This window comes from Crocodylus siamensis, chromosome 2, assembly GCF_052110815.1.
Source record: "Crocodylus siamensis isolate JL-2025a chromosome 2, ASM5211081v1, whole genome shotgun sequence".
Classification (NCBI taxonomy): domain Eukaryota; kingdom Metazoa; phylum Chordata; order Crocodylia; family Crocodylidae; genus Crocodylus; species Crocodylus siamensis.
The window spans coordinates 230,939,346-230,960,280 of record NC_143396.1 but is presented as its reverse complement, the minus strand read 5'-3'; the positions used below and the strand labels follow the sequence as shown (position 1 = coordinate 230,960,280).

General features: G+C 47.7%; 1 protein-coding gene across 1 annotated transcript in view; it reads right to left on the bottom strand.

Annotated features, from left to right (window-relative positions):
• The window catches only part of SPTBN5 (spectrin beta, non-erythrocytic 5), a 157,470-nt gene that overhangs the window by 86,026 nt on the left and 50,509 nt on the right, over positions 1-20,935 (bottom strand). The window contains exons 23-31 of the mRNA XM_090033359.1: positions 18,610-18,796; positions 17,031-17,231; positions 16,230-16,346; positions 14,950-15,113; positions 14,348-14,480; positions 13,171-13,319; positions 7,780-7,894; positions 7,034-7,144; positions 1,397-1,576 (exon numbers count right to left, since the gene is read on the bottom strand). Coding sequence (XP_089889485.1) covers positions 1,397-1,576; positions 7,034-7,144; positions 7,780-7,894; positions 13,171-13,319; positions 14,348-14,480; positions 14,950-15,113; positions 16,230-16,346; positions 17,031-17,231; positions 18,610-18,796 — 1,357 coding nt within the window. The remainder of the gene's footprint in view (positions 1-1,396; positions 1,577-7,033; positions 7,145-7,779; positions 7,895-13,170; positions 13,320-14,347; positions 14,481-14,949; positions 15,114-16,229; positions 16,347-17,030; positions 17,232-18,609; positions 18,797-20,935) is intronic.

Sequence of the window (20,935 nt, the reverse complement as noted above, 5' to 3'; positions counted from 1 at the left end):
CTTTCACTAAATGTACCTAACCCACTCTAAACTTTTCTTCCAAAAGTGTACATCCCTTTGCTATCACAAGCCTGGAGGTAGCTACACTTAGCTCTGCTGATTAGTCACAGTAAAAACAAGTAATATAGGGGGATGCACTAGATGACCTGGAAGTCTCTTTTATAAAAAAAAACCCAACCTTTTTGTGAAAAGTCCTCATATACTGTCACAAAAGAAAAACTGTGCAAATACTGTCATTGATCCAACATGGGCCAGTACAATTGAACAAATGCATCATTGTCTATATTCCAACAAAGTAAAAAGAGCACCTGTATTTACTCTGACAGCTCTTAGTATTACTGGGCACTCAGCACAGCTGAAAAAGGTTAAAAAAAAGCTTCCTGTCAGTGCTTACACATATTAGGATGTGGACAAATGTAATTATTGAAACATTTCAAATGCCTTTAAAGCATTTCAAAGTGGGAGCTGCACAAATGTATGCAATGTTCCAAAAGCAGCTAAAGCACGCAAAAACACCTCTTAAATGACGCACTGTTTTGAAGTTCTCATTTTGTGTGTATGGAGACAGGGAAATCCATAGGTCCTCCAGAATCCCACAGGGCTCCACTCTCCACCTGCCTCCATGGAGGAGCAAGGGGCATAGTCTGAATGCTGGGTGATAAGCTGCAGACTGTGTAGGATATAATTTTTATTCTCTGGTTCCAGCTGCTTCAGTGTATGGGGACCTGCCAGCCACCACTGTTATGGCTGGGCTCTTTACTCTTGGTCCCTTTTACTTTTCCCTAACCAATGAGAGGGGAAGCAGAGAAGTAGAGAGAATTAGGATTGGAGATGCCAGGGCCAGGGATCTGCTGTTCCATGCTCAGCTCTTTAGCCCCAGTCCCCTCTACCTCTCTGCTCCAGGAGAGGGAGAAAGGAGAGGTAGGAGGGGACTCGGGATGGAGAGTCAAAATCCTGGTGGCAGAGAGCAGAGAAGTTTCCGCCGCTGTTCCTTACCCTCATGGAGGGGGAGTGGTGTTAGGCATTGCCAGCAGCCATCATCTTCAGTACGAGTTGCAGATACTCAGCATCCAAGAAAGTTAGGACCATTCCATACTAAAACTGTACAGGAATGTCAACTTCTGCCAGTTAGTTCTCAGACTAAATGCACCCTCACCTCCATTTGCACAGGGGCACTCTGTACATTCACAACTTTATAGAGACTTCCACATCAGCTAGCACATGCTGCTCAGTGAGATGCTGCCTACTTGGACAAGGGCATGCCAGTACACTGACATGTACTCCATTCTCCATGACACAGACACATGAACAGCTGGTATATGTGTCTGTGATCATGTCACATGAAGTCAGCTTACTGGGTTTCAATAGACAGAATACAGAAATCAGAAAAGCTCACATTGGCCTGAAACTGGTAAAGCTTAGATGTCTGTTCCAAATGTTCCTTGCGCAGTTTCATTTTAGACTTCAGGGACTCCCAGTTGTTCACCATGGCCTGCTGTTTTGCTCTCAGGTTTGCCACCTGGCTTTCAGAGTAGTGGGCCAGCACATCATCTGCAGCTTCAATCAGCTCTTGCAGCTGCAAAGTAAGAGGGGAATCACCCAACAGGTTAAGAGAAGGAAGGCCATGGAAGGCCAGTTAGCCACACAGAAATGATAACAAGACCTTTTATCAATTGTACAAGACTTCAGAGTCATAACACAGCAGATTTCAAGCAACACTCTTCAGCGCTGCAGTATTCTACTTATCTGCATTTCCAATTTCAGTCATGTGGAGTTACAGTGACATCCAGTGTTTGGTGAAGTCTGTCACAGCACTGCATTTCTCATTACAAGTTTTAGGTTACCATTCACATTTCTTTCATCTGATTTTTTAAGATATGATCCTCTCAGGGGTATATCAGTTATTGGATATTACAGAAAACATATCCTGAACCTCATTTTCTGTAATGATCAGTTAGATGAATCCTAAATATGTTCTTTGTCTCTATAAACTTGTGCCCCATATTCTTTTAAAAGTATTGTCCAGCTGGTTTGGTTAATGCCAGTGTGGCATTCCTTATGAATATTCTGAGGTATAGACGTCAGGCCATTTGCTTTTTGAAGGTACTTTGCCACAGTAACTCGTGTCATAGTGCAGTGTCTCCCAACCTTTTCCAGCGTAAGGCATAATTTCACCCTGTTCAAATTGCTGATGACACTAAGATGTGGGGGATGTGGGCATGCTAGAAGGAAAGAATCAGACCTAGACAGGTTACAGGGGTGGGCAGATGAGAACAGGATGGGTTTCAACACTGACAAGTGCAAGGTGCTGCACCTGAGGAGGAAGAACCAGCACCATACCTACAGGCTGGGGAACTCCCTTCTCGTCAGTGCAGAGGCAGGAAAGGATCTTGGAGTCATCACTGATGCCAAGATGAACTTGAGCCGGCAGTGTGGGGATGCAGTCAGGAAGGCCAACCGCACCTTGTCATGCATCCACAGATGCATCTCAAGCAGGTCCAAGGATGTGATTCTCCCCCTCTATGCAGCACTGGTCAGGCCACAGCTGGAATACTGCATCCAGTTCTGAGCACTGCACTTCAAGAGGGATGTGGACAACATGGAGAGGGGCCAGAGGAGGGCCACTCACATGACCAGGGGGCAGCAGGGCAGGCGCTACGAGGAGAGGCGATGGGACCTGAACCTGTTCAACCTCCACAAGAGAAGGCTGAGGGGGGATCTAGTGGCCTGTTACAAACTAGTCAGAGGGGACCAGCAGGCACTGGGGGAGTCTCTGTTCCTCCAAGCACTGCCAGGAGTAACCAGGAATAACGGTCACAAGCTGGCAGAGGGTAGATTTAGGCTAGATATCAGGAGGAGCTACTTCATGGTCAGGGTGGCTAGGATCTGGAACCAACTTCAAAGAGAAGTGGTGCTGGCTCCTACCCTGGGAGTCTTTAAGAGGAGGCTAGATGTATACCTTGCTGGGGTCGTTTGACCCAGTACTCTTTCTTGCCATGCAGGGGGTCAGACTTGATGATCTTCTCAGGTCCCTTCCGACCCTAGAAACTATGCAACTATGCTGTGAGAGGTCTCATGTAGTATTTAGAATCATAGAAAAAATAGGGTTGGCATGGATCTAGTTCAACCCCCTGCTTGAGGCAGAATCATCCAAACCATCTCATGGAGGCCCTTGTCTAAGCTATTACTAAAATTACATCATCAACCCAGTCATACAGCTACAAGACATACTGCCTAAAGACACCAAAAGCACCCAACCCTGCTTCAGGTAAATCAGGGGGACAATGGTGGGCAGTGTCTTGCTGTGGCAAGGTTGTTAAAAAATGCAGTTGAGAGATCCAAGGAAAAGCTTCATGGATTTTTCACAGCCAGGACAAAGCAAACGCAGAGTGGTTGTCATGAAAGATTCCGGGAGACTGAAGGGGAAATTTGCTGCCCTGACCCCCTAGTCCGGGTCTGCTACTTCCTGGGGGGGCCCACATCCAGGACATAGCTGAGAGGATCCCAAAGTTTATTCGGCACTCCAACCACTATCCTATGCTCCTTATCCATGTGGGCATGAATGACTTGGCTCAGAGCCATCCCAGCTGGGTCACGAGAGACTACAGGGCTCTGGGAGCAGGGCTTAGGGGCACAAGTGGTCTTTTCCTCACTCCTCCCAGTTGTGGGTCATGAGTTGAGGAGGGAGAGACAGGTTAAGGTAGTCAACCAAAGATTGCAGCGCTGGTGTCATCATGAAGGCTTCAGCTTCCACGATCACAGCCAGTCTTTGGTAAGGAAGGCAGTGAGCTGCTGGGAAGAGATGGCCTCCACCTCACTCTGCTGGGGAGGAGGCTTTTCTCAGCCAGACTTGCTGATCTGCTCGACCAGGCTTTAAACAAAGCCTGCTGGGGGATGGGGGGAGTATTGCTACTGCAAGCCCACTGGACAGCTTTGTAAACCCAGCAGGCTAAGGCTCTCAAGGGAATCCATCCCTACCCCAGCCCCCAATCAATCTGTAGGCAAGGCAAGGGCCCCCAATGAGACACTTATGTGCCTGTACACCAACGCCAGGAGCTTGGGGAACAAACAGAAGGAACTGGTCCTCCTGCTAAAGCAAAAGCATTACAATCTCATAGGGATAATGGAGACCTGGTTAGGGATATAGGAGAGATTGCGTGGATACAAGGGGCGGGGAGGGGGGGTAGCTTTCTATGTCAAGGAAAGCTACGCATCCCTGGAAGCTGACATTGGCACCCAGGGGGGATGACTGGAGACTCTCTGGTGAACAAGGCACAGGGGACACAATGGTGGGAGTCTACTACAGACCTTCTAGCCAGGATCAAGAGCTTGACCAGGAATTTGCCAGGGAACTAGCTGATGCTCCACACTCCCAGTCCCTGGTTGTCATGGGAGATTTCAACTACCCTGACATCTTGTGGGAAGAGCACTCTGCCACATCCAAATGGTCGCAAAGCTTCCTCATGTGCTTGGATGAGCTCTGACTCAAGAAGTCTATGGATAGACAAGAGGCAAAGTGCTGCTCAACCTGGTACTAGCAACTGGGGATGACTTAAATCAGCAACCTGATGATTGAAGGGAAGCTGGGAGACAGTGACCATGAGCTGATCACCTTCACCATCTGCTGTAAAGCAGGCAAATCAGTCAGCAAAACAGAAGTCCTCGACTTCAGGAAAGCTGACTTTGACAAGCTCAGGAGGCTTGTTAGTGAGGCCCTAAGGAACCACAACCCAAAGGGGAGGGGAGTTCAAGAAGAGTGGTTGCTCCTTAAGGGAGAAATCCTGAAAGCTCAAGCAATATCTATCCCGTCTAAGAGGAAAGGCAGCAAAAGAGAACAGCAGCCCACTTGGCTCTTCTGGGAACTAGTGGACCTCCTGCATCTAAAAAGAAAGACCTATAAAGGATGGAAGGCTGGATCCACCCCAAAGGGGGAGTACTATGCATCGATCCGGACCTGTACAGAGCGAACCAGGAAAGCCAAGGCTGTGACTGAACTCCAACTGGCTACACGTATCAAATCCTTTTTTAGGTATGTAAGGAGCCAGAGGAAAAGCAAGAGTCATTTTGAACCCCTGCTAAACCATATGGGTCAACTGACGCCCAGGAGAAAGCCAACCCACTTAATGGGTATTTTGCATCAGTTTTTCACCAGCCCCAAGGAAGGGCCCTGCTTAATACGGTATGGGATGGCTAGGGTGAGGGAGAACTGTTCATGTGAAGGAACACCTTGAGAAGCTGGACACCTTCAAGTCAACTGGCCCAACAGCTTACACCCCAGGGTACTTAAGGAGCTGACAAGCATCATAGCTCTGCCACTGGCACGGATCTTCACCAATCTCATCTCCTTCTATGACCAGGTGACATATCACCTGGAAAAGGGAGAAGAGACTGATGTCATATAGCTTGACTTTAAAAAAAGCTTTTGATCTGGTATCCCATACTTATAGAAAAACTGGCCAAATGCGGCCTTGGGTACATCACAGTTTGCTGGCTGGGGAATTGGCTTTGAGGTCGGACCCAGAGATTAGTAGCTGACAGAAGTCAATCATTGTGGTGTGCCATGACCAGTGGGGTTCCCCAAGGCTCTGTCCTTGGGCCTATTCTTTTCAACATCTTCATTAATGATGTGGATATTGGGTCAGAAGCGGACTGGTCAAGTTCGCTGATGACACCAAACTTTGGGGTAAAGCATCCACACCCGAGGACAGGATGGTGATCCAGGCCAACCTTAATAGGCTTGGGAAATGGGTGGATGAAAACCTGATGGCCTTCAACACTGAAAAATGCAAGGTACTCTACCTTGGGAAGAAAAACCCTCAGCCTGCTTATAGGCTTGGCAGTGCTACGCTTGCTAGCACCATGGCTGAAAGGGACTTGGGGGTCATGATTGACCACAAGATGAATATGAGCCACCAAGGTGATGTTGCAGCCGACAAAGCAAGCAAAACTCTGGCTTGCATCTATAGATGTTTCTCTAGAAAATCCCAGGATGTCATCCTCCTGCTGCATTCGGCATTGGTGGGGCCGCAGCTGGAGTACTGCATCCAATTCTGGGCTCCACAGTTTAAAAAGGATGTGGAGAAGCTTGAGAGAATCCAGAGAAGAGCCATGCGCATGATCAGAGGTCAGGAAAACAGGCTTTATGATGAAATGCTGAGAGCCATGGAACTCTTCAGCCTGGAAAAGTGCAGGCTCAGGGGGGACCTGGTGGCTGCCTATAAGTATATAAGGGGTGTACATCAGGATCTGGGGGAACGTCTGTTCACCAGAGCGCCCCATGGGATGACAAGGTCAAATGGTCACAAACTTCTCCAAAACTGTTTCAGGCTGGACATAAGGAAGATCTTCTTTATAGTCTGAGTCCCCAAGGCCTGGAACAGACTGCCACCAGAGGTAGTTCCAGCCCTAATATCTATGAAATCCATGAAATCTATTAAATCAAATCTCTGTGGATAAAATACGAATCATTCTGAAAAATAGTTATTTTCATGACCTAAACCTTTTCAGAAGAGCCTTTTAACAAGCCTAAGTGTACTCCCCAATCTTAACTTCACAAGTAGCCCTGCTCCCAGGAGACCTCTCAGTGAGTTTTCACCTCCTCTTCATCTTCCATGACATACTCTAACAAGTTGACAAACCCATTTCAGTATCCAGAAAATATTCAGTCTCTCCTCATATCATGCAGTATCCAGAAAATGTTTATGCAATGAACTGAGAGATGTTTTGAACAGAAGGAAAAATGCACTGTAAGGTTAAGATAAGCCTAACATAAGTATCACTTCAAATGGTTATCAGAACCAAGCTTGTAAACTAATTTTGGAGTCAACACTCATAAAGCTTTCCTTGATTTTAAGGCCTTAAATGACTCACTGCATAACTATCACCTTAAACACATTAAGAGAAATAGCAGGCTTTAAGGGAGATCCTTGGACTTTTTGTAGCCCTGACAAACTTAAAATGGGTACTTATTGCTGGAATGGTCTTAGAATCCCAGCTGTTTACTGCATATTAAAAATTACAAGTGACTTCTCACCTGCTGCTCATTTCCAGAGATTTCATGCTCAAGGGCTTCATGCTTGCGTAGCTGGGATAGCACGCCACTCAGGTCTTTTGCAATGTCATCTGGGATGCTCTTGGTCTTCTCCTAGCAAGGAAGGAGTTAATGACCCTTTTGTTAATTTATGCTTCAAGGCAAAACCCCAGGGATTCATTTCTGCCAGCTTCTCACTCAGTATGGCACCTGACTTTCTTTTGCTATAGGCAAAATAGTGGGTAATATATTATGAAATACAGGGGATTGATTCTTTACTCATACCAGTGCATATAAGGTGTAATTTCATTGAAGTTAATGGAATTTCACTTAAGTAACTGAATGGAGAATAGATCAGCCCATAAACCATTAAAGTCCCATTGCCTTGCACATGCAGGAAACTATGTGGGATTATCTCTAATTCACATCTAAGGAGATGCCTTTTTGATGGAAAGTGCTCTCTCCAACGCATTAAAAGCTAACACTAAAGATGAAGTTGTAAAACTGAAGCAGTTAACAACATGATTGTTCTGGTTTGGTTTGAAGGCCTAGAGGTTATGTTAATGTCATGTTATGTGCGACAACATTATTATGTTCAGGCTTTGAAGGAGGAAGAGAATTTTTAGCACTTCTAGTGGAAATACAGTCTTTAAATGTCAGAAATCTGAAGGGTGAGTCTGCTAGAGACCTGCCAGGGTAAGGCAAAAAATGGGAAACCTACTTCACAGCTCTTTCCCCCCAGTTTTTACCTCAATATGGGTGAGGGCATCTGTCAGGTCTTGGTAACACTTGTGAATCTTTTCAGCCTCCTGAAGTTGTTTGACCCGTACTCTGGTCATTTCCAGTAGCTCTTCCCAGGAATTCCTACAGCGGGGGATGGAGAGAGGAAGCATGAAAATATAGGAACAAATAGAGGAAAAATAAAAAAGACCTCTCTATTTAAACTTTTGCCCTTGCCATTGTAGCAGGCTCACCTTTCAGAGCTTGGGTTGAACGCCAGGCTTGAGATCCTGCTGTTTTGATTGGTGGAGCCCATCCACCAATCAGGAGGCAGCAGGAGAAATATAGTCATGCCCCTTTCCTGAGGGGAGGGGGAGAAGAGGTCTCTGGGACCTGATTGAAGACTGTAAACTGTCAGGTCTGGAGGACTGCAGGGGCGGAGCCCTGGAGCTGCGTGCCCAGCACGGGGGGCAGATGCAGCGAAGAGAGAAGAGCCGGGCTTAGAAGAGCTGAGGAGAGCTGCTGAGCAGGGTGAAGCAGTAGCCCAAGAAGGGCCCCTGAAGACTTCTGTCAGTGGGGAGTGTGGCACGGCTCCAGCAGCTAGGCTCTCAGTGCACAGTACAGCGCATGGTGTTCAGACCCTGTGAGCTGCATGAGGTGGCTCGGGTCTGCAACCTTTGGCGTGTGGCCAGAGACACAGTGCACAGGCTGGTGCATGGAGCAGGATCTTTGGAGCCCCTGGGGCAGCTCGGGTCTACAACCCCCAGAACGAGGCTGGGAGCTCAGTGCAGGAGGTGCTGCGTGGAGGGTGAGAGACCCTGGGAGCTGCTTGAGGTGGCTCAGGTCTACAGCTGCTGATACAGGGCAGCAGCTAAGTGCAGATGCTGCTGCCCAGAGGGTCTGGGAGCAGACTGAGCCCCGGTGCTGCATAAGGCTGTCCAGGCCTCCAACCCCTAGCACAAGGCCAAGTGCCCACCACACACGGCGGTGCATGCCAGGACGGTGGCAGAAAAACCCAGTGGGGAACAGAGCTGGAGAACAAGAGACAACCCTTCCGGACTGTGGAGTAGTAAGTTACCCTGGAGAGAGGGTCCCCACAGGGGAGGGACCCCCCAAGGGTTGTGAAGGGGCACCACGTGAGCCACTCCTGGGTGATAGCGGGGGAGCTTAGGACTTTTTGGGGTCTTCCTCTCCTTTTTCTCCCAACCTATCTCCTTTCCCGTAGTGGTACCTTGGGAGTGGGGCCCCTGCCCTGGAGGCTAGTCAGGTAGTCTAAGGACTGCTGATTATATTTGTGAACTGTGCCTTACAGTTTATGTGAATAATTTGAAGTAATAGTTTATATGTGAATAGAGTTATACGGATGCCCAATCGGTATCCTTTAATGGTTTTGTTGTAATAAAAAATCTGTATATAGTTAAGTAACTGATTGACTGGACCCGACTTCATAGGGGACAGAGGCGGTGGCTGGGCTGTTGTGTCCCTCTACAGCACACTGCCCTGCCAATAATTCCCTCAATTGGAGAGGCAAGTGCAAACCTGTGTACACCCAGGCTACACCACCATTCTTTCTGGAGGCAGTTTCCTTACAGGCAATAAGGGTTTGCTCTTACGGAGTCAATCCTAATACAACTATTGATACAGTCCAATGGATTCTATTCAGTGCATGAAGAAGTGGGATAAGTACACTGGTAGCAGCAGAAAGGCAGTGAATAGAAAAGAAAGACCTTGTTTACCACCTTGGATGCATTATATTTCTGTGAGCAATTATTCATGATGTGTGGTAGGATGATTGAAATGGAAGTGTTTAGGATCCATTTCACCACTCAGAGTATCAGATTTCCATTTTCTGCACTGTATTTTAGCTTGGGTGTGGGAGACGTGAATGAGATGTACTTGGATTCTGGTGCTCTGCCCCATCTCATGTGGGCCATAGTAAACCAAAGGAGAGTGAAAATACAAATTTGAGCAGGAGAAGAAGAGCATAAAAGCTAAACTTAGAAATATAAGAGAGAGAGTCATATGAATTAAAAGGAAGAGCTAGCAAGCATACATGGACGAATGAAGGTACTCCAGGGCTAGGGACAAGACATTACACATAAACCGATTTAAGTGATCAGCAGGGATCCTGGTTTTCTCTGATTAAAAATTGCAAAATCTCTGATTAAAAACCCAGATTCCGTAATAAAAATGAAAGGCCCGTCACAGCCCCTCCCAGTGCTGCTGGTGCCCCACACTCCCCCCCAGTCTCAACAGTCCTCCTGATGCCCCTCACAACAGCCCCCCAGACATGCAGACACACATACTGACACCCACCCCAGCAGGTAAGTGTGTGTGTGTGGGGAAGGGGCAGACCAGGGCGGGGGAAGGGAAGGTGCTGGGGGGCTAGATCAAGGGAGGGGGTAGTGTGCCACTGTGCCCACTCCCAGGAGCAGAGCCAGGGGTGCCACACACATGCTGGCACTCTGTGTGCCACACACATGCTGGCCGGCCTGACAGGCAGTTCACACACGGAGGCCGCCATTGCAACTCTACCACTGCACCCTGTGCTACCATCCCATGGCCACCTGAATGGCTTTGTGGGCAAGTGGCGCAGGGCAGGGCAGCAGCAATATGATGGTAACTACAGTGTATGGGCCACATATGTGTTTCCCAGCTGGGGGGTGGGAAACAGGGGGCTTGCATGCAGCGGCATGCCCAGCAACCAGCTGCACAGTTCAGCAGTGGTGTGGGGGTGGTGGCGGCTGCATGCAGGATGGGGGGGCTTTGTGGGTGAGCACTGCTACCACAGAGCCATGCCCTTTACCCCTGGATCCTAGAGGTAAGTGGGACTTGGGGTCTGTGGGGCAGGGCTGGGGAAAATGGTTGGGGGCTGAGGGAGCAGGGGGTGCTGCCAGCCCCAGGCAGCACACTGCAGCTGGGAGAAGGCCAGAGGGGACGGGGGGGGGGCAGAGGTGCCCCTCTGTGGGGGGGCTTTGCTTTGATACAAGGTGCAGTGTGGTGGTGCCTGCCATGTGCAGGCTGCACACATGCTGCCCAGCCAGCTGCCTGAGGGAGGGGGAGAGGGAGGCTGTCATGCAGCCGGAGCACAGCTCCATGGCCGGCTCTTCAGCCATGGTGAGGGATGGGGGTGCGGGGGTGGGACAGGAGCTTGGGCTTGCACATGGCGGCTGCTGCCACATACCTGGAGGCCCGTGATGGTGGTGACGGCCGCTGCCTCCAAAACCTCCTGCTGCTGCTGCAGAGCTGTGCCTGGCGTGGGGTGGTGGGGGTGGCTGCATACCACCCGGCCACCACCACACTGCTGATGCTGCCTGGCAGCCAGCTGCTCAGCTCCAGGCATGACTCGGTAGTGGCAGCGGGAGGTTTTGGAGGCAGTGGCCGTCACCACCATCATGGGCCTCCAGGTAAGTGGCAGTGGCCTCTGCGTGCAAACCCAAGCCCCTGCACCCCCATCCCTCACCACAGCTGCACAGTCAGCCACGGAGCTGTGCTCTGACCTCATGCCAGCCCCCTCCCTCAGGCAGCCAGCTGGGTGGCATATATGCGGCCTGCACATGACAGGCACCACCATACTGTGTCCCGTATCACTTGCCAGCAAAGCTCACCCACAGGCGGACACCTCTGCCCCATCACTGGCCCTGGCTCCCACTTACCTCCATGCCACACAAGCAAAGGGCTAGTGTGAGCCTGAGCCTGGCCTTGGCTACCTCAGAGGCTCAGGCCCCACCCTCGCCCCTCTCTCCCCTCCGCCAGCAATTGTCAGCCTGCAAGAGCTCTGTGCAAAAGTGGAGAATCTGTGGATTTCTCTGCTAAAAAGAGAAATCTGCATTTTCACTGATAAAAACAGGGAATCTGTGGTTTTCTCCATTCTTCCCTGGGAAACAGAAAACCTGGATCCCTGGTGATCAGAAACTAGTTTAAACCTGTGACGGAACAGATGTTCAGTGCACATAAACCAGTTTGAAAATGGCTGAGACTGGTTGGAGATAAACTTGCTTGAATGTAGTATCAGATTTAAGTGACCTGGGTAGGGCTTTCTGGCCCCTCCCCTCTGCTCCCTGACTGAAGCCATCCCTATTCCTCCTCCTCCTCCTGTCCTTGTCCTCTCTGCCTTACAGACACCTCTCAGCATTACCTAGCGGACCACATGCTGGCTATGGTCTGTGCAGTGGAAGACGGGACAAAGAGAATCAACATGTAGCTGGTAATGTCCCTATGTTATTTTCTTAATGGGCTGGTAAACACTGCGTTAGGCCTGATAAACACTGTTATCAATTCCCTGTTGGGCTGGTCAGAAGTGTGGGAACCCCTCCCCAATCAAAGCATCCTGCCATAGCCTGGCTATGCCCTCCCTCAGCTCAGCACAGTGTAAGGGCGTGCCCCTCCACCAGTTTCTAGCCTGAGCCACTGCATATGCCTGCATGTCTGGGCAGTTACAAAGTGATTTAGCCTAGCCAGGTTAGACTAACCTGCAAAGATTAAGTCAATTCAGACTCAGGCTTTTTGAATGTCTGTCCCTAGCCCAGGAAAGAAGGACTTATAATTTAGGATGCTAAAAAAAAGTCTTTGGGCCACTAAGAAGTAGTGTAACTGCTTAAACTACAGTCACGACGATGGAGTTTCCAATAATCAGCAGTGAAATAATTAGCAATGGTTACATTTAAATAATCACCATTAACTGTTCACTGAACTAAAAGAGGACAGCTCAGAGATTTCAGGTATATTAAACTTAGCTGCCAGATTCAGGAAAACTTCATTATATCTGCTAATGTTTTCCAGGTTTTCTTTCTAACAGCAACAACCTACGTCTGAACTGTAGCTGGGCTGAAGCCCTTTTCTACCATATTGGTGTCATAAAGGGGCTTTGGGTGTAACTTAGAATTTAGTGCCTTTTATTTTTAATGACAGCTAAAATTTTGGAAAAAGGTAATGCCATTTTGGCATGCCAGCCTGCTTCAACTGAATCCAACCACAGGTTACCCAACACAGTCCATCCTATTCTACCCCTCAGTGACTCTCCCCACAAACCCGACAGATTTCAAATTCATGGAGTACAAATGTTGATGACGTAATTAACCTCCCAGCAGTACAATTAACTGAAAGTATGGAAAATGGCATAGGAAACTTACCTACTCTGCTACATACAAGTTCATGGCCTACTGCATGAGCTGCCTGATCAGCAAGTTGATATAATTTGAATTATTCATTTTAAAAAAATACGTTCTGTGTCCCATGCCACTGACAAAGTTGCCATTGACACCATTTCAGAACAAGACACCTTTCCTTTTCTGGTCCTTACTGCTGAACATTTATAAATCAATGAATTTGGTGCCTGTATCTTAAACTTCTCCCTCTTTCCTCCCCCTAGGGCAGGACAGACAGACAATTAAAGGATATAAGCAGGGCTAGTCTCTTACCGTAGTTCTTTCTGTTTCTGCCGGATCTCTCTGGATTCAGAGTACCCATGCTCCAACAAGCAGTTCTCTGCTAACTGCTGGCAAGCTGCAACTCTGTTGGCAGCTGTTGCCAGCTGGTGCCGAAAAGTATCAAATTTGGCACAAAGATCCTTGCCAAGGAGGAATGAAAAAGAAATATCAAACTCTCTTTGGGTTGCTACTAGTGCTTATCAATACCTGCTCAGCCATCTCTTGATCACATTCTAAAAGAAGGCAATAGGCTAGTGACAGAGTGGCAGAAACCATAGAGAAAGTAAGTCTACATTTTATTCTATAGGGTCCACAGTTTATCTATAAAAAAAATAATGTGCTGGCTCTGTGATGCTTACAGAGGGTGAGAGCATAATCCATATGATAAGGGCAATCCGAAATAGAAAATAAATGGACATCCGATTAAACATATTCCAAATGCTGTATGAAACTGAACAAGTTTAAGCTTAAATTCTTAAATAGTATACACCTGCAGGGCAAATGTAAAAGTTCATTTGGGAGTACAGTTTCAATCAGTCCCACTTCCATTTTTGTGGACACAATATTTCACCAGTCAAAGTCAGAAGAAAATGAACTGAGGCTGCTTTAAGCAGCCCACTCCAGACAAGCTTGTCAGCCCTCTAGGACCTTGCTGAATCATCCACCCAGCATGCTAGTGTTTTGGAAACCAAAGTCTTGCCCTCTCAAAGCCCTCCCACCAGTTTGCTTCAACTCTCTTCTAAATGATCAAAAATTTCCTTTTGCTCCCTTCTTCCCTGAAACCTACTGCCCCTTCTTTCTAACAGGGGATCATCCATAGCAGCCAGCCATTTTGTACTATCCCTGCTCTGCTATAGTAGCTGGGTGTGTTAAACAACACTGCCAACCTTTTCCACCCAATAATTCTATTTCACTTTCTAAATTATCTTACATTTTTCCTTCAGTTGCTCATTTACATGTTTCTTGTTCAGTATTTATTCCATACTTAAACACCTTAATCCTTCACCATCCTTTTTATTCCCATCTCCCAAGCATTCATATCTATTTCTTATACTGTCTTCAGAGTCCTAATCATCAATGTCATAGTTTTCATATAGTCAGACTCCATGTCGTGTATGTTTGCTGTACTAAAATAAGTAAACTTTCAAGGCTTCCTACTGAAACTCACCAGGACATGTTCATAGTCACTGCCATAGTCATCAGAGCTAGCCACTTGCTTCTGCTGACTGATCCAGTCCTGTAGGTCCTCATGCTCCCTCAGGAACTCATGCAGGACAAGAGTCTCATTCAGCTTCTTCCTTCTGTTTAGAGGGAGGGGGAGGAAGAAAGTGGAAGATACATATCCAGATCACTTTTCACAAGGATCAGCACTCTGCAGGATACAAATCTGGAAAGAATCCATTTTTTTGGAAACTGACACTGCAGTATATACAGAGGTAATTAGAATGTGATCCAAAGCCCAGTGATGCCAACGGAAAGATTTCCTAGCGACTTCAATAGGCTTTGGATCAGACCCGAGATTCACTGGGGGACCCAGATTGGGTATTTAGTCAAAACCATTATTTCTCTAGTCCAGCGGTTCCCAACCTTGGGTCACAACCTAAATGACGTCGTGGGGGCAATGGCAGTGCTGCTGCACATAAAAGACGCAGCATGCCGTATGCCAGGAGCTCCCCTGGCTCCGGACCACCTCTGCCACCGTTGTTGCACTCTGCTCCCAGCAGCAGATCATGGCAAAAAAAGGTTGGGAACCACTGCTCTAGCCCATACCTTGCTGTAGCCTTCTCCTGCAGGTCCTGGAACTTTGAGAGAACCTGCTCTTGTGGAGCATCAACCTCATCAAACTGGATGAAGCCTGGGAGAAGATGTGCTTCGGCTGTTTCAACCAGCTCATTCCTCATATTCTGGTAAACTCTGATCTCGTGTTCCAGTGCCTGAGGGCAAGAAGAAAATTACCTGAGTACCAAGAGGGAAGTGAGTTATATGAAATCCACAGGCAGTCGATGTTGGCAGCAGTCTGAGTGATAATCAGAAAGGCACTGAAAGAGAAGGCTCAACCTTTCTTAAAGACCACACTGCCTCTCCTGACACAAATGTTCTGAATTAATGTTTTTCATAACTTTTACCTTTATTCAAACAATGTAGACCAGTGGTTCCCAACCTTTTTAGACTGCGGACTGGCAAACTCGACCAGCATACTGCAGACCAGAAGTGACCAGCATACTGTGGACTGGCAGCCAACCCCTTTTTATACTGAGTATAAAAAACAGATACTGTTCTGTTTATACTGAGCATAAAAAAGGTTTGGCTGCTGGTCTGCGGTATGTCGGTCACTTCTGGACTTCTGGTCTGGCACCCAACCCTCCTGCAGACAGGCAACCATTAGTGGCTTGGTACCAGGCCGCATCCCAGGGGTTGGGAACCTCTGATGTAGACAAACAAAGGCACTAGAGAGATCTGTTACATTGCTGGAAAGGAAAAGTATTCCCAGAACAATGATTTAGACATATTTTTAACACTGGGGCTATAATAAATATGACAGAGTAGAACTGATTCTGAGCTCAGAGAAATAAGATACTTTATTCCTCCATGATCCACCCCCCAGTTAAGCCTTCTTTGGGAACCTTTACACATGCAGAGAGGCTGCTCCGATGTGCTCTAATTACCATGCTCCAGCAGACTCCACCATCATGTGTATCAGTGTCCCCACACTGAAAAATGGTGGCAGGGACACTTTAACTACAGCTTGTTTTATAAACTTTAGTTAAAGTGCCCCCATCACTATTTTTCAGCATGGGCGCACTGATACACGTGATACTCCAGGTGCTTTAATTAGAGTGGCTGTCAGAGCTGCTCTGATTAAAGCATGCCACCCTTTCGCCCCCGCACTCCCAGAGCATGTCTATAATCACCCGTTATTTCCATTCTAACAAATCCATCCTAGATGAAGATACACCAGTTTCAAATTATGGCAACTAACTAGGAGGGACCACTGTGGATTAGGACTACATTTCTGAAGAATTTTAATGTGGGTGATGACACTGAGTTACCTTGTGTTTCTTGAGAAGTTTCAGTGTTGCAGCTTCATCTTTACCATAGTCCCCACTGGTTACAAATGGAAGCTTCTCTGCTACCCAAGTTTCCAAGTCTGAAGTATGCATTAAAAACTAACAAAAGGAAGAGGAATTAATTTTACTCGTGTGATATGGTTACTGTCACTCCTTCAATTTGACAAAATCTGACCACAGATTGCACTACAATATCAGTGGGTGGAGACATATTAAAGCATAAGTCCCAAAGAAATCCAGCACCAGATGACCTGCAAAGTTTTCACAGATTCTAGTGAAAGGTTTCCGATGTTCATATTTTAAACATTTGCCTTCAAAACATGGCCCCACTTTAGCTTGGCCTGGGATGTCCAATCCAAGTCCCTCTGAACCACTTCAGCCCCAGTTTGGTGCTGCGTGAAGTCATTTCCAGTGAAGCAATGAGTATGGGGAACATATGTATCTCATGTGCACCACATGAGTAAAAGCCGGATCCTCACCCAAATGATTTTAAATTAAAGCTCTTCATTGACTTCATTAGCCTAGGATCAAGATTCTGTTCCCCTTTCTTATCCAGCAGTTGGTTTAGAAGGCCTATAGCCGCTGCCCAGCAGCTGCAGATAGGGGATTGTGATTTAGCTCTCTACCCCAGCCGTCCATGCATTACTTCAGGTTCATGCAATGATGCAACTATCAACCCAAATGGTTTGGGATCTTAAACAGGTTCACTTTTTACTTAAAGCTTATCCAGTCAGCGTTTGGCCTGAAACAGACTAATTGGAATCACTTTACTGTAATTCATACCTGCTGGAAGCCAACAGTGTGCTGTAGCTGCTTCATCCTCTCCTCACATGACTTCTCCAGCTCCATCCAGCTGGTGACAAGCTCCTGGCATTTCTCTAGTATTATCTGAGATGAAGGGTGCTTGCATTCAGCCATAGTTTTTCCTTTGTGAAGGACTCTATGAACGTGCTGCTTGTGAGCATTCACTTCTGCCTGCAATTCCTGGGGAGTGGAAGAGTGGGAGATAAAAAAAAAAGCATGGCCAGGGTGGCATACAATTATGCAAAGGAAGGATGCGAGAAATGAGAGATTAGGGAGATTAGATATATGGGTCCACTGTTTAGATCTCCACAAAATGAGTTGCTTCTGTTATAACCTGCTCAAATGACACATTCTGCTGCCAATGGAAAAAGAGCCAGTACATTAGTCTAGCTCATTGACCTGATGCTGTCTGCCAAATCCCAGGTAGGAAGAATGAGGGCTAAAAGATACCTGTGGAAAAACAAAACAGCTAAAAAGAAGCAGATTCCACAGAAATCTGTATTGTGCAATCCAGTTAGATTGATTTGTCCAAAGAATTTTGTATCAGTGATAGCAACATGCACCAATGTAAGCATTTTAAATTAAAATAATTGATTTCCTCAAAGCACAATGATAACATTATTTCTGGAAGAACAGATGCTTCCTATAGTTTCAACAGAAATATCATATTCCCTTGAAGGTCATCTATCTATCTGGAATGCCCCTGAAAACCATCTGGGAACTACAGCCGGTGCAGAACTTCCTGATGGGAGCGGGCTGCCAAAAGCACACAGCTCCAGTCTGCACGGGCTCCAACAGCTTTCTGAGTGTAATTTAAGCTGCTGGTTTGGACCTATAAGGTCCTAAATATTCAGGGCCCTAAGTACCTAAGGGACTGCCTTCTCTTTTATGCCCCATGACAATCCCCAAGATCAGCTGAAAGCAACCTCCTGCAAGTACCACCAGTATGCCAAGTTTGCTTGGCAAAAACATGCAGAAAATCTTTTTCAGCAGTCGCTCTTCATGTCTGGAACTCCCTCCGTCTTGAGGCCTGCAAAGCCTGAGCTTGGACATCTTTCAGAAGTGCTGCAAAACCTTCTTACTTGGGCAGGTGATTAGCAAACAAAGCTGGGTTGAAATATTGTTTACGGGACTTCTCTTATGTTGATATTCTGCCTCCCTTTAAAGTTGTTTTGTTGTCTTGTTACTCTCCTGTTTTATATAAGTTATTCTGTCCTTTTATTGGAAACTGCCCTGAACCTTTGTTGGGAAGGGTGGTGTATAAATCATATAAATAAATAAAATAAATACATAAATAAATAACTACATCTGGATTCTAAGCACATATGAAGCTACTGGAATAAACTCAGACAGTACCAAATGGCTAATGTTGGGATCACACTGCAGTGAGAATTTGGCTTTATAGACATTTTTCTCCTTCAGTTTGTAAGGCTTTTCTCCAACTCAATCCTGGGAGGCAATGGGAAATATATAACTGTAGGGTTTTAGGTGTTAGGCAAGTAGATTCTCTGATGTATACTTTGTTCTCATCATACCCAGAGTAACATAAAAGAAGTACCTTATGTTTTTGCAATAGGCTTTGACTCGCATCCAAGGATTTGCCACATTTAGTGGATTTGGCAATGGCCAGTCGTTCTTTGATCCAGTTCATCTCCATGTCATGGTAATGGTAGAACTGGTACAGATCCACTGTTGCCTGCAGCAGCTGATGCCTCTCATTAAGAGGCACCTGCAAGGACTCGAATCTGAGGATGAGATGTTAAAATGAATTGTTATCCACAACCAACTAAAGGAAACAGCTATGATCTTACAGTGCAGATTGTGAAAGGCTGGACAGTCTTTGGGAGACTAAATTCCCAAGGTTGATACTATCTCTATCTGCACAAACAGTAACCCTTCTCTGTAGGGCAGCTCTTGGCAAGTATGTAGCGAGTAGGCTACCAGTTCTACCAGTTGCGGCACCAGTTCCTCCTGTCCATCTGGAGAACAGATATGAGGTCCTGGCAGCCCTGGAGGAGGAGGGAGCAGTGGAAGATTCCAGGGAGGAGACTTTGTGCACACAATGTCCTGTGCGGGCGGCGGGAGTCAAGAGGCCTAAGAGGAGGAAGCGTCGCGTCATCGTGATTGGTGACTCCATCCTGAGAGGTACGGAGGGCCCCATCTGTCGCCAGGATCCCTCAGCACGTGAGGTCTACTGCCTGCCCGGAGCGAAGATTCAGGATGTGAAGGGGATGCTCCAGTCCATCATCCAGCCCACCGATTATTACCCCATGGTCCTTGTCCATGTGGGTACTAACGATGCAGCCAGGAGAGCCCCTGATCGCCTGATGGAGGACTACCATGCTCTGGGAGGCGTGCTGAGGGAGATGGGCGCACAGGCGGTCTTCTCTTCCATCCTGCCAGTGAGCGGACGCGGCAGACGTCACGAGATGTGCATTGCAGTGACCAACTGGAGGCTACAGGAATGGTGCTTCGAGGCGGGCTTTGGCTTCCTCAGCCATGACCGGCACATCGTGATGAGAGACATGCTGGGATGGGATGGGCTCCACCTTTCCCCTAAAGGTAAGCGTGTGTTCTCTTCCAGGTTGGTGAACCTCCTTCGGCGGGCTTTAAACTAGGCTCGTCGGGGGAGGGGGAAGATGAGGGCGGAGGAGACGATGAACTACCAGGCCCAGCAACAGCCAGCGAGCCCAGACCAATGGTCAAAAGGGAGAAACAGGTAAGCGATGGGGGACGGGGCATTGCTGAGACTAGGGGGTCAGTGGGCACAACCGTTGAAGGCCTCAAATGCCTCTACACGAATGCTCGAAGTATGGGGAAGAAGCAGGAGGAACTCGCCCTCCTCCTAGCTGTCACCAGCCCTGACATAGTAGGGATCACAGAAACGTGGTGGGACTCATCGCATGACTGGGCGGTGAGTGTCAAGGGCTATAGGCTATATAGGAAGGACAGGATAGGAAGGAAAGGTGGAGGAGTAGCACTCTACATCAAGGAGGAATATACTTCCTCGTTAATTAGCAAGGGGGTAGAGGGGGGGCACTCTGAGGTGCTCTGGGTTAGAGTAAAAGGCAGTCCAGGGGAGAGAGACTTAACGGTGGGAGTCTACTATAGACCTCCCAACCAGGGAGAAGAGCTCGACCAGGAATTCTTAGGTCAGCTTACAGAGGCAGTGAGGGCTAAGGATGTGGTCATCATGGGGGACCTGAACTTCCCAGACATCTGCTGGGAGGAGCAGTCAGCCAAGTCTGATCGCTCACATCGGTTCTTAGCCAGAGTGCAGGACCTCCATCTAACCCAGGAGGTGCACAGTCCCACCAGGGGAGATGCCTTGTTGGACCTGGTGCTGGCCACGGGTGATGACCTGGTGAGGGGGCTGCGGGTGATGGGCCACCTGGGAGACATGATCATCGCTTGCTGGAATTCACCATCCAGCGTAAGGTGGCAAAGGGCTGCAGCAAGGCAACAGCCCTAGACTTTAGGAGGGCTGACTTCAACAAGCTAAGGAGGATCGTTGGGGAAGCGCTGAGGACCCAGAGGGGAAGGGAATCAGATGTCGAAGGTGAGTGGTTGCTCCTTAAGGAGACGATCCTCCATGCCCAAAGGGAGGTAATCCCAACAAAGGTCAAAGGGAGCAGGAGGGCACATAAACCCCCATGGCTCACTAAGAGCATCCGGGAATGTCTCCTTGCTAAAAGGGAGGCATATACCCAATGGAGAGATGGGGTCATCGCCAAGAAGGACTATGTTATAGTCGCCCGAGGATGTAGGGGGGCAGTCAGGAGGGCCAAGGCAGAGATGGAGATAGGACTAGCTTCCCGGATTAAGGACAATAAGAAGTCCTTCTTCAAATACATAGGGGGTAAAAAGAGGGTCCCGGGTAATGT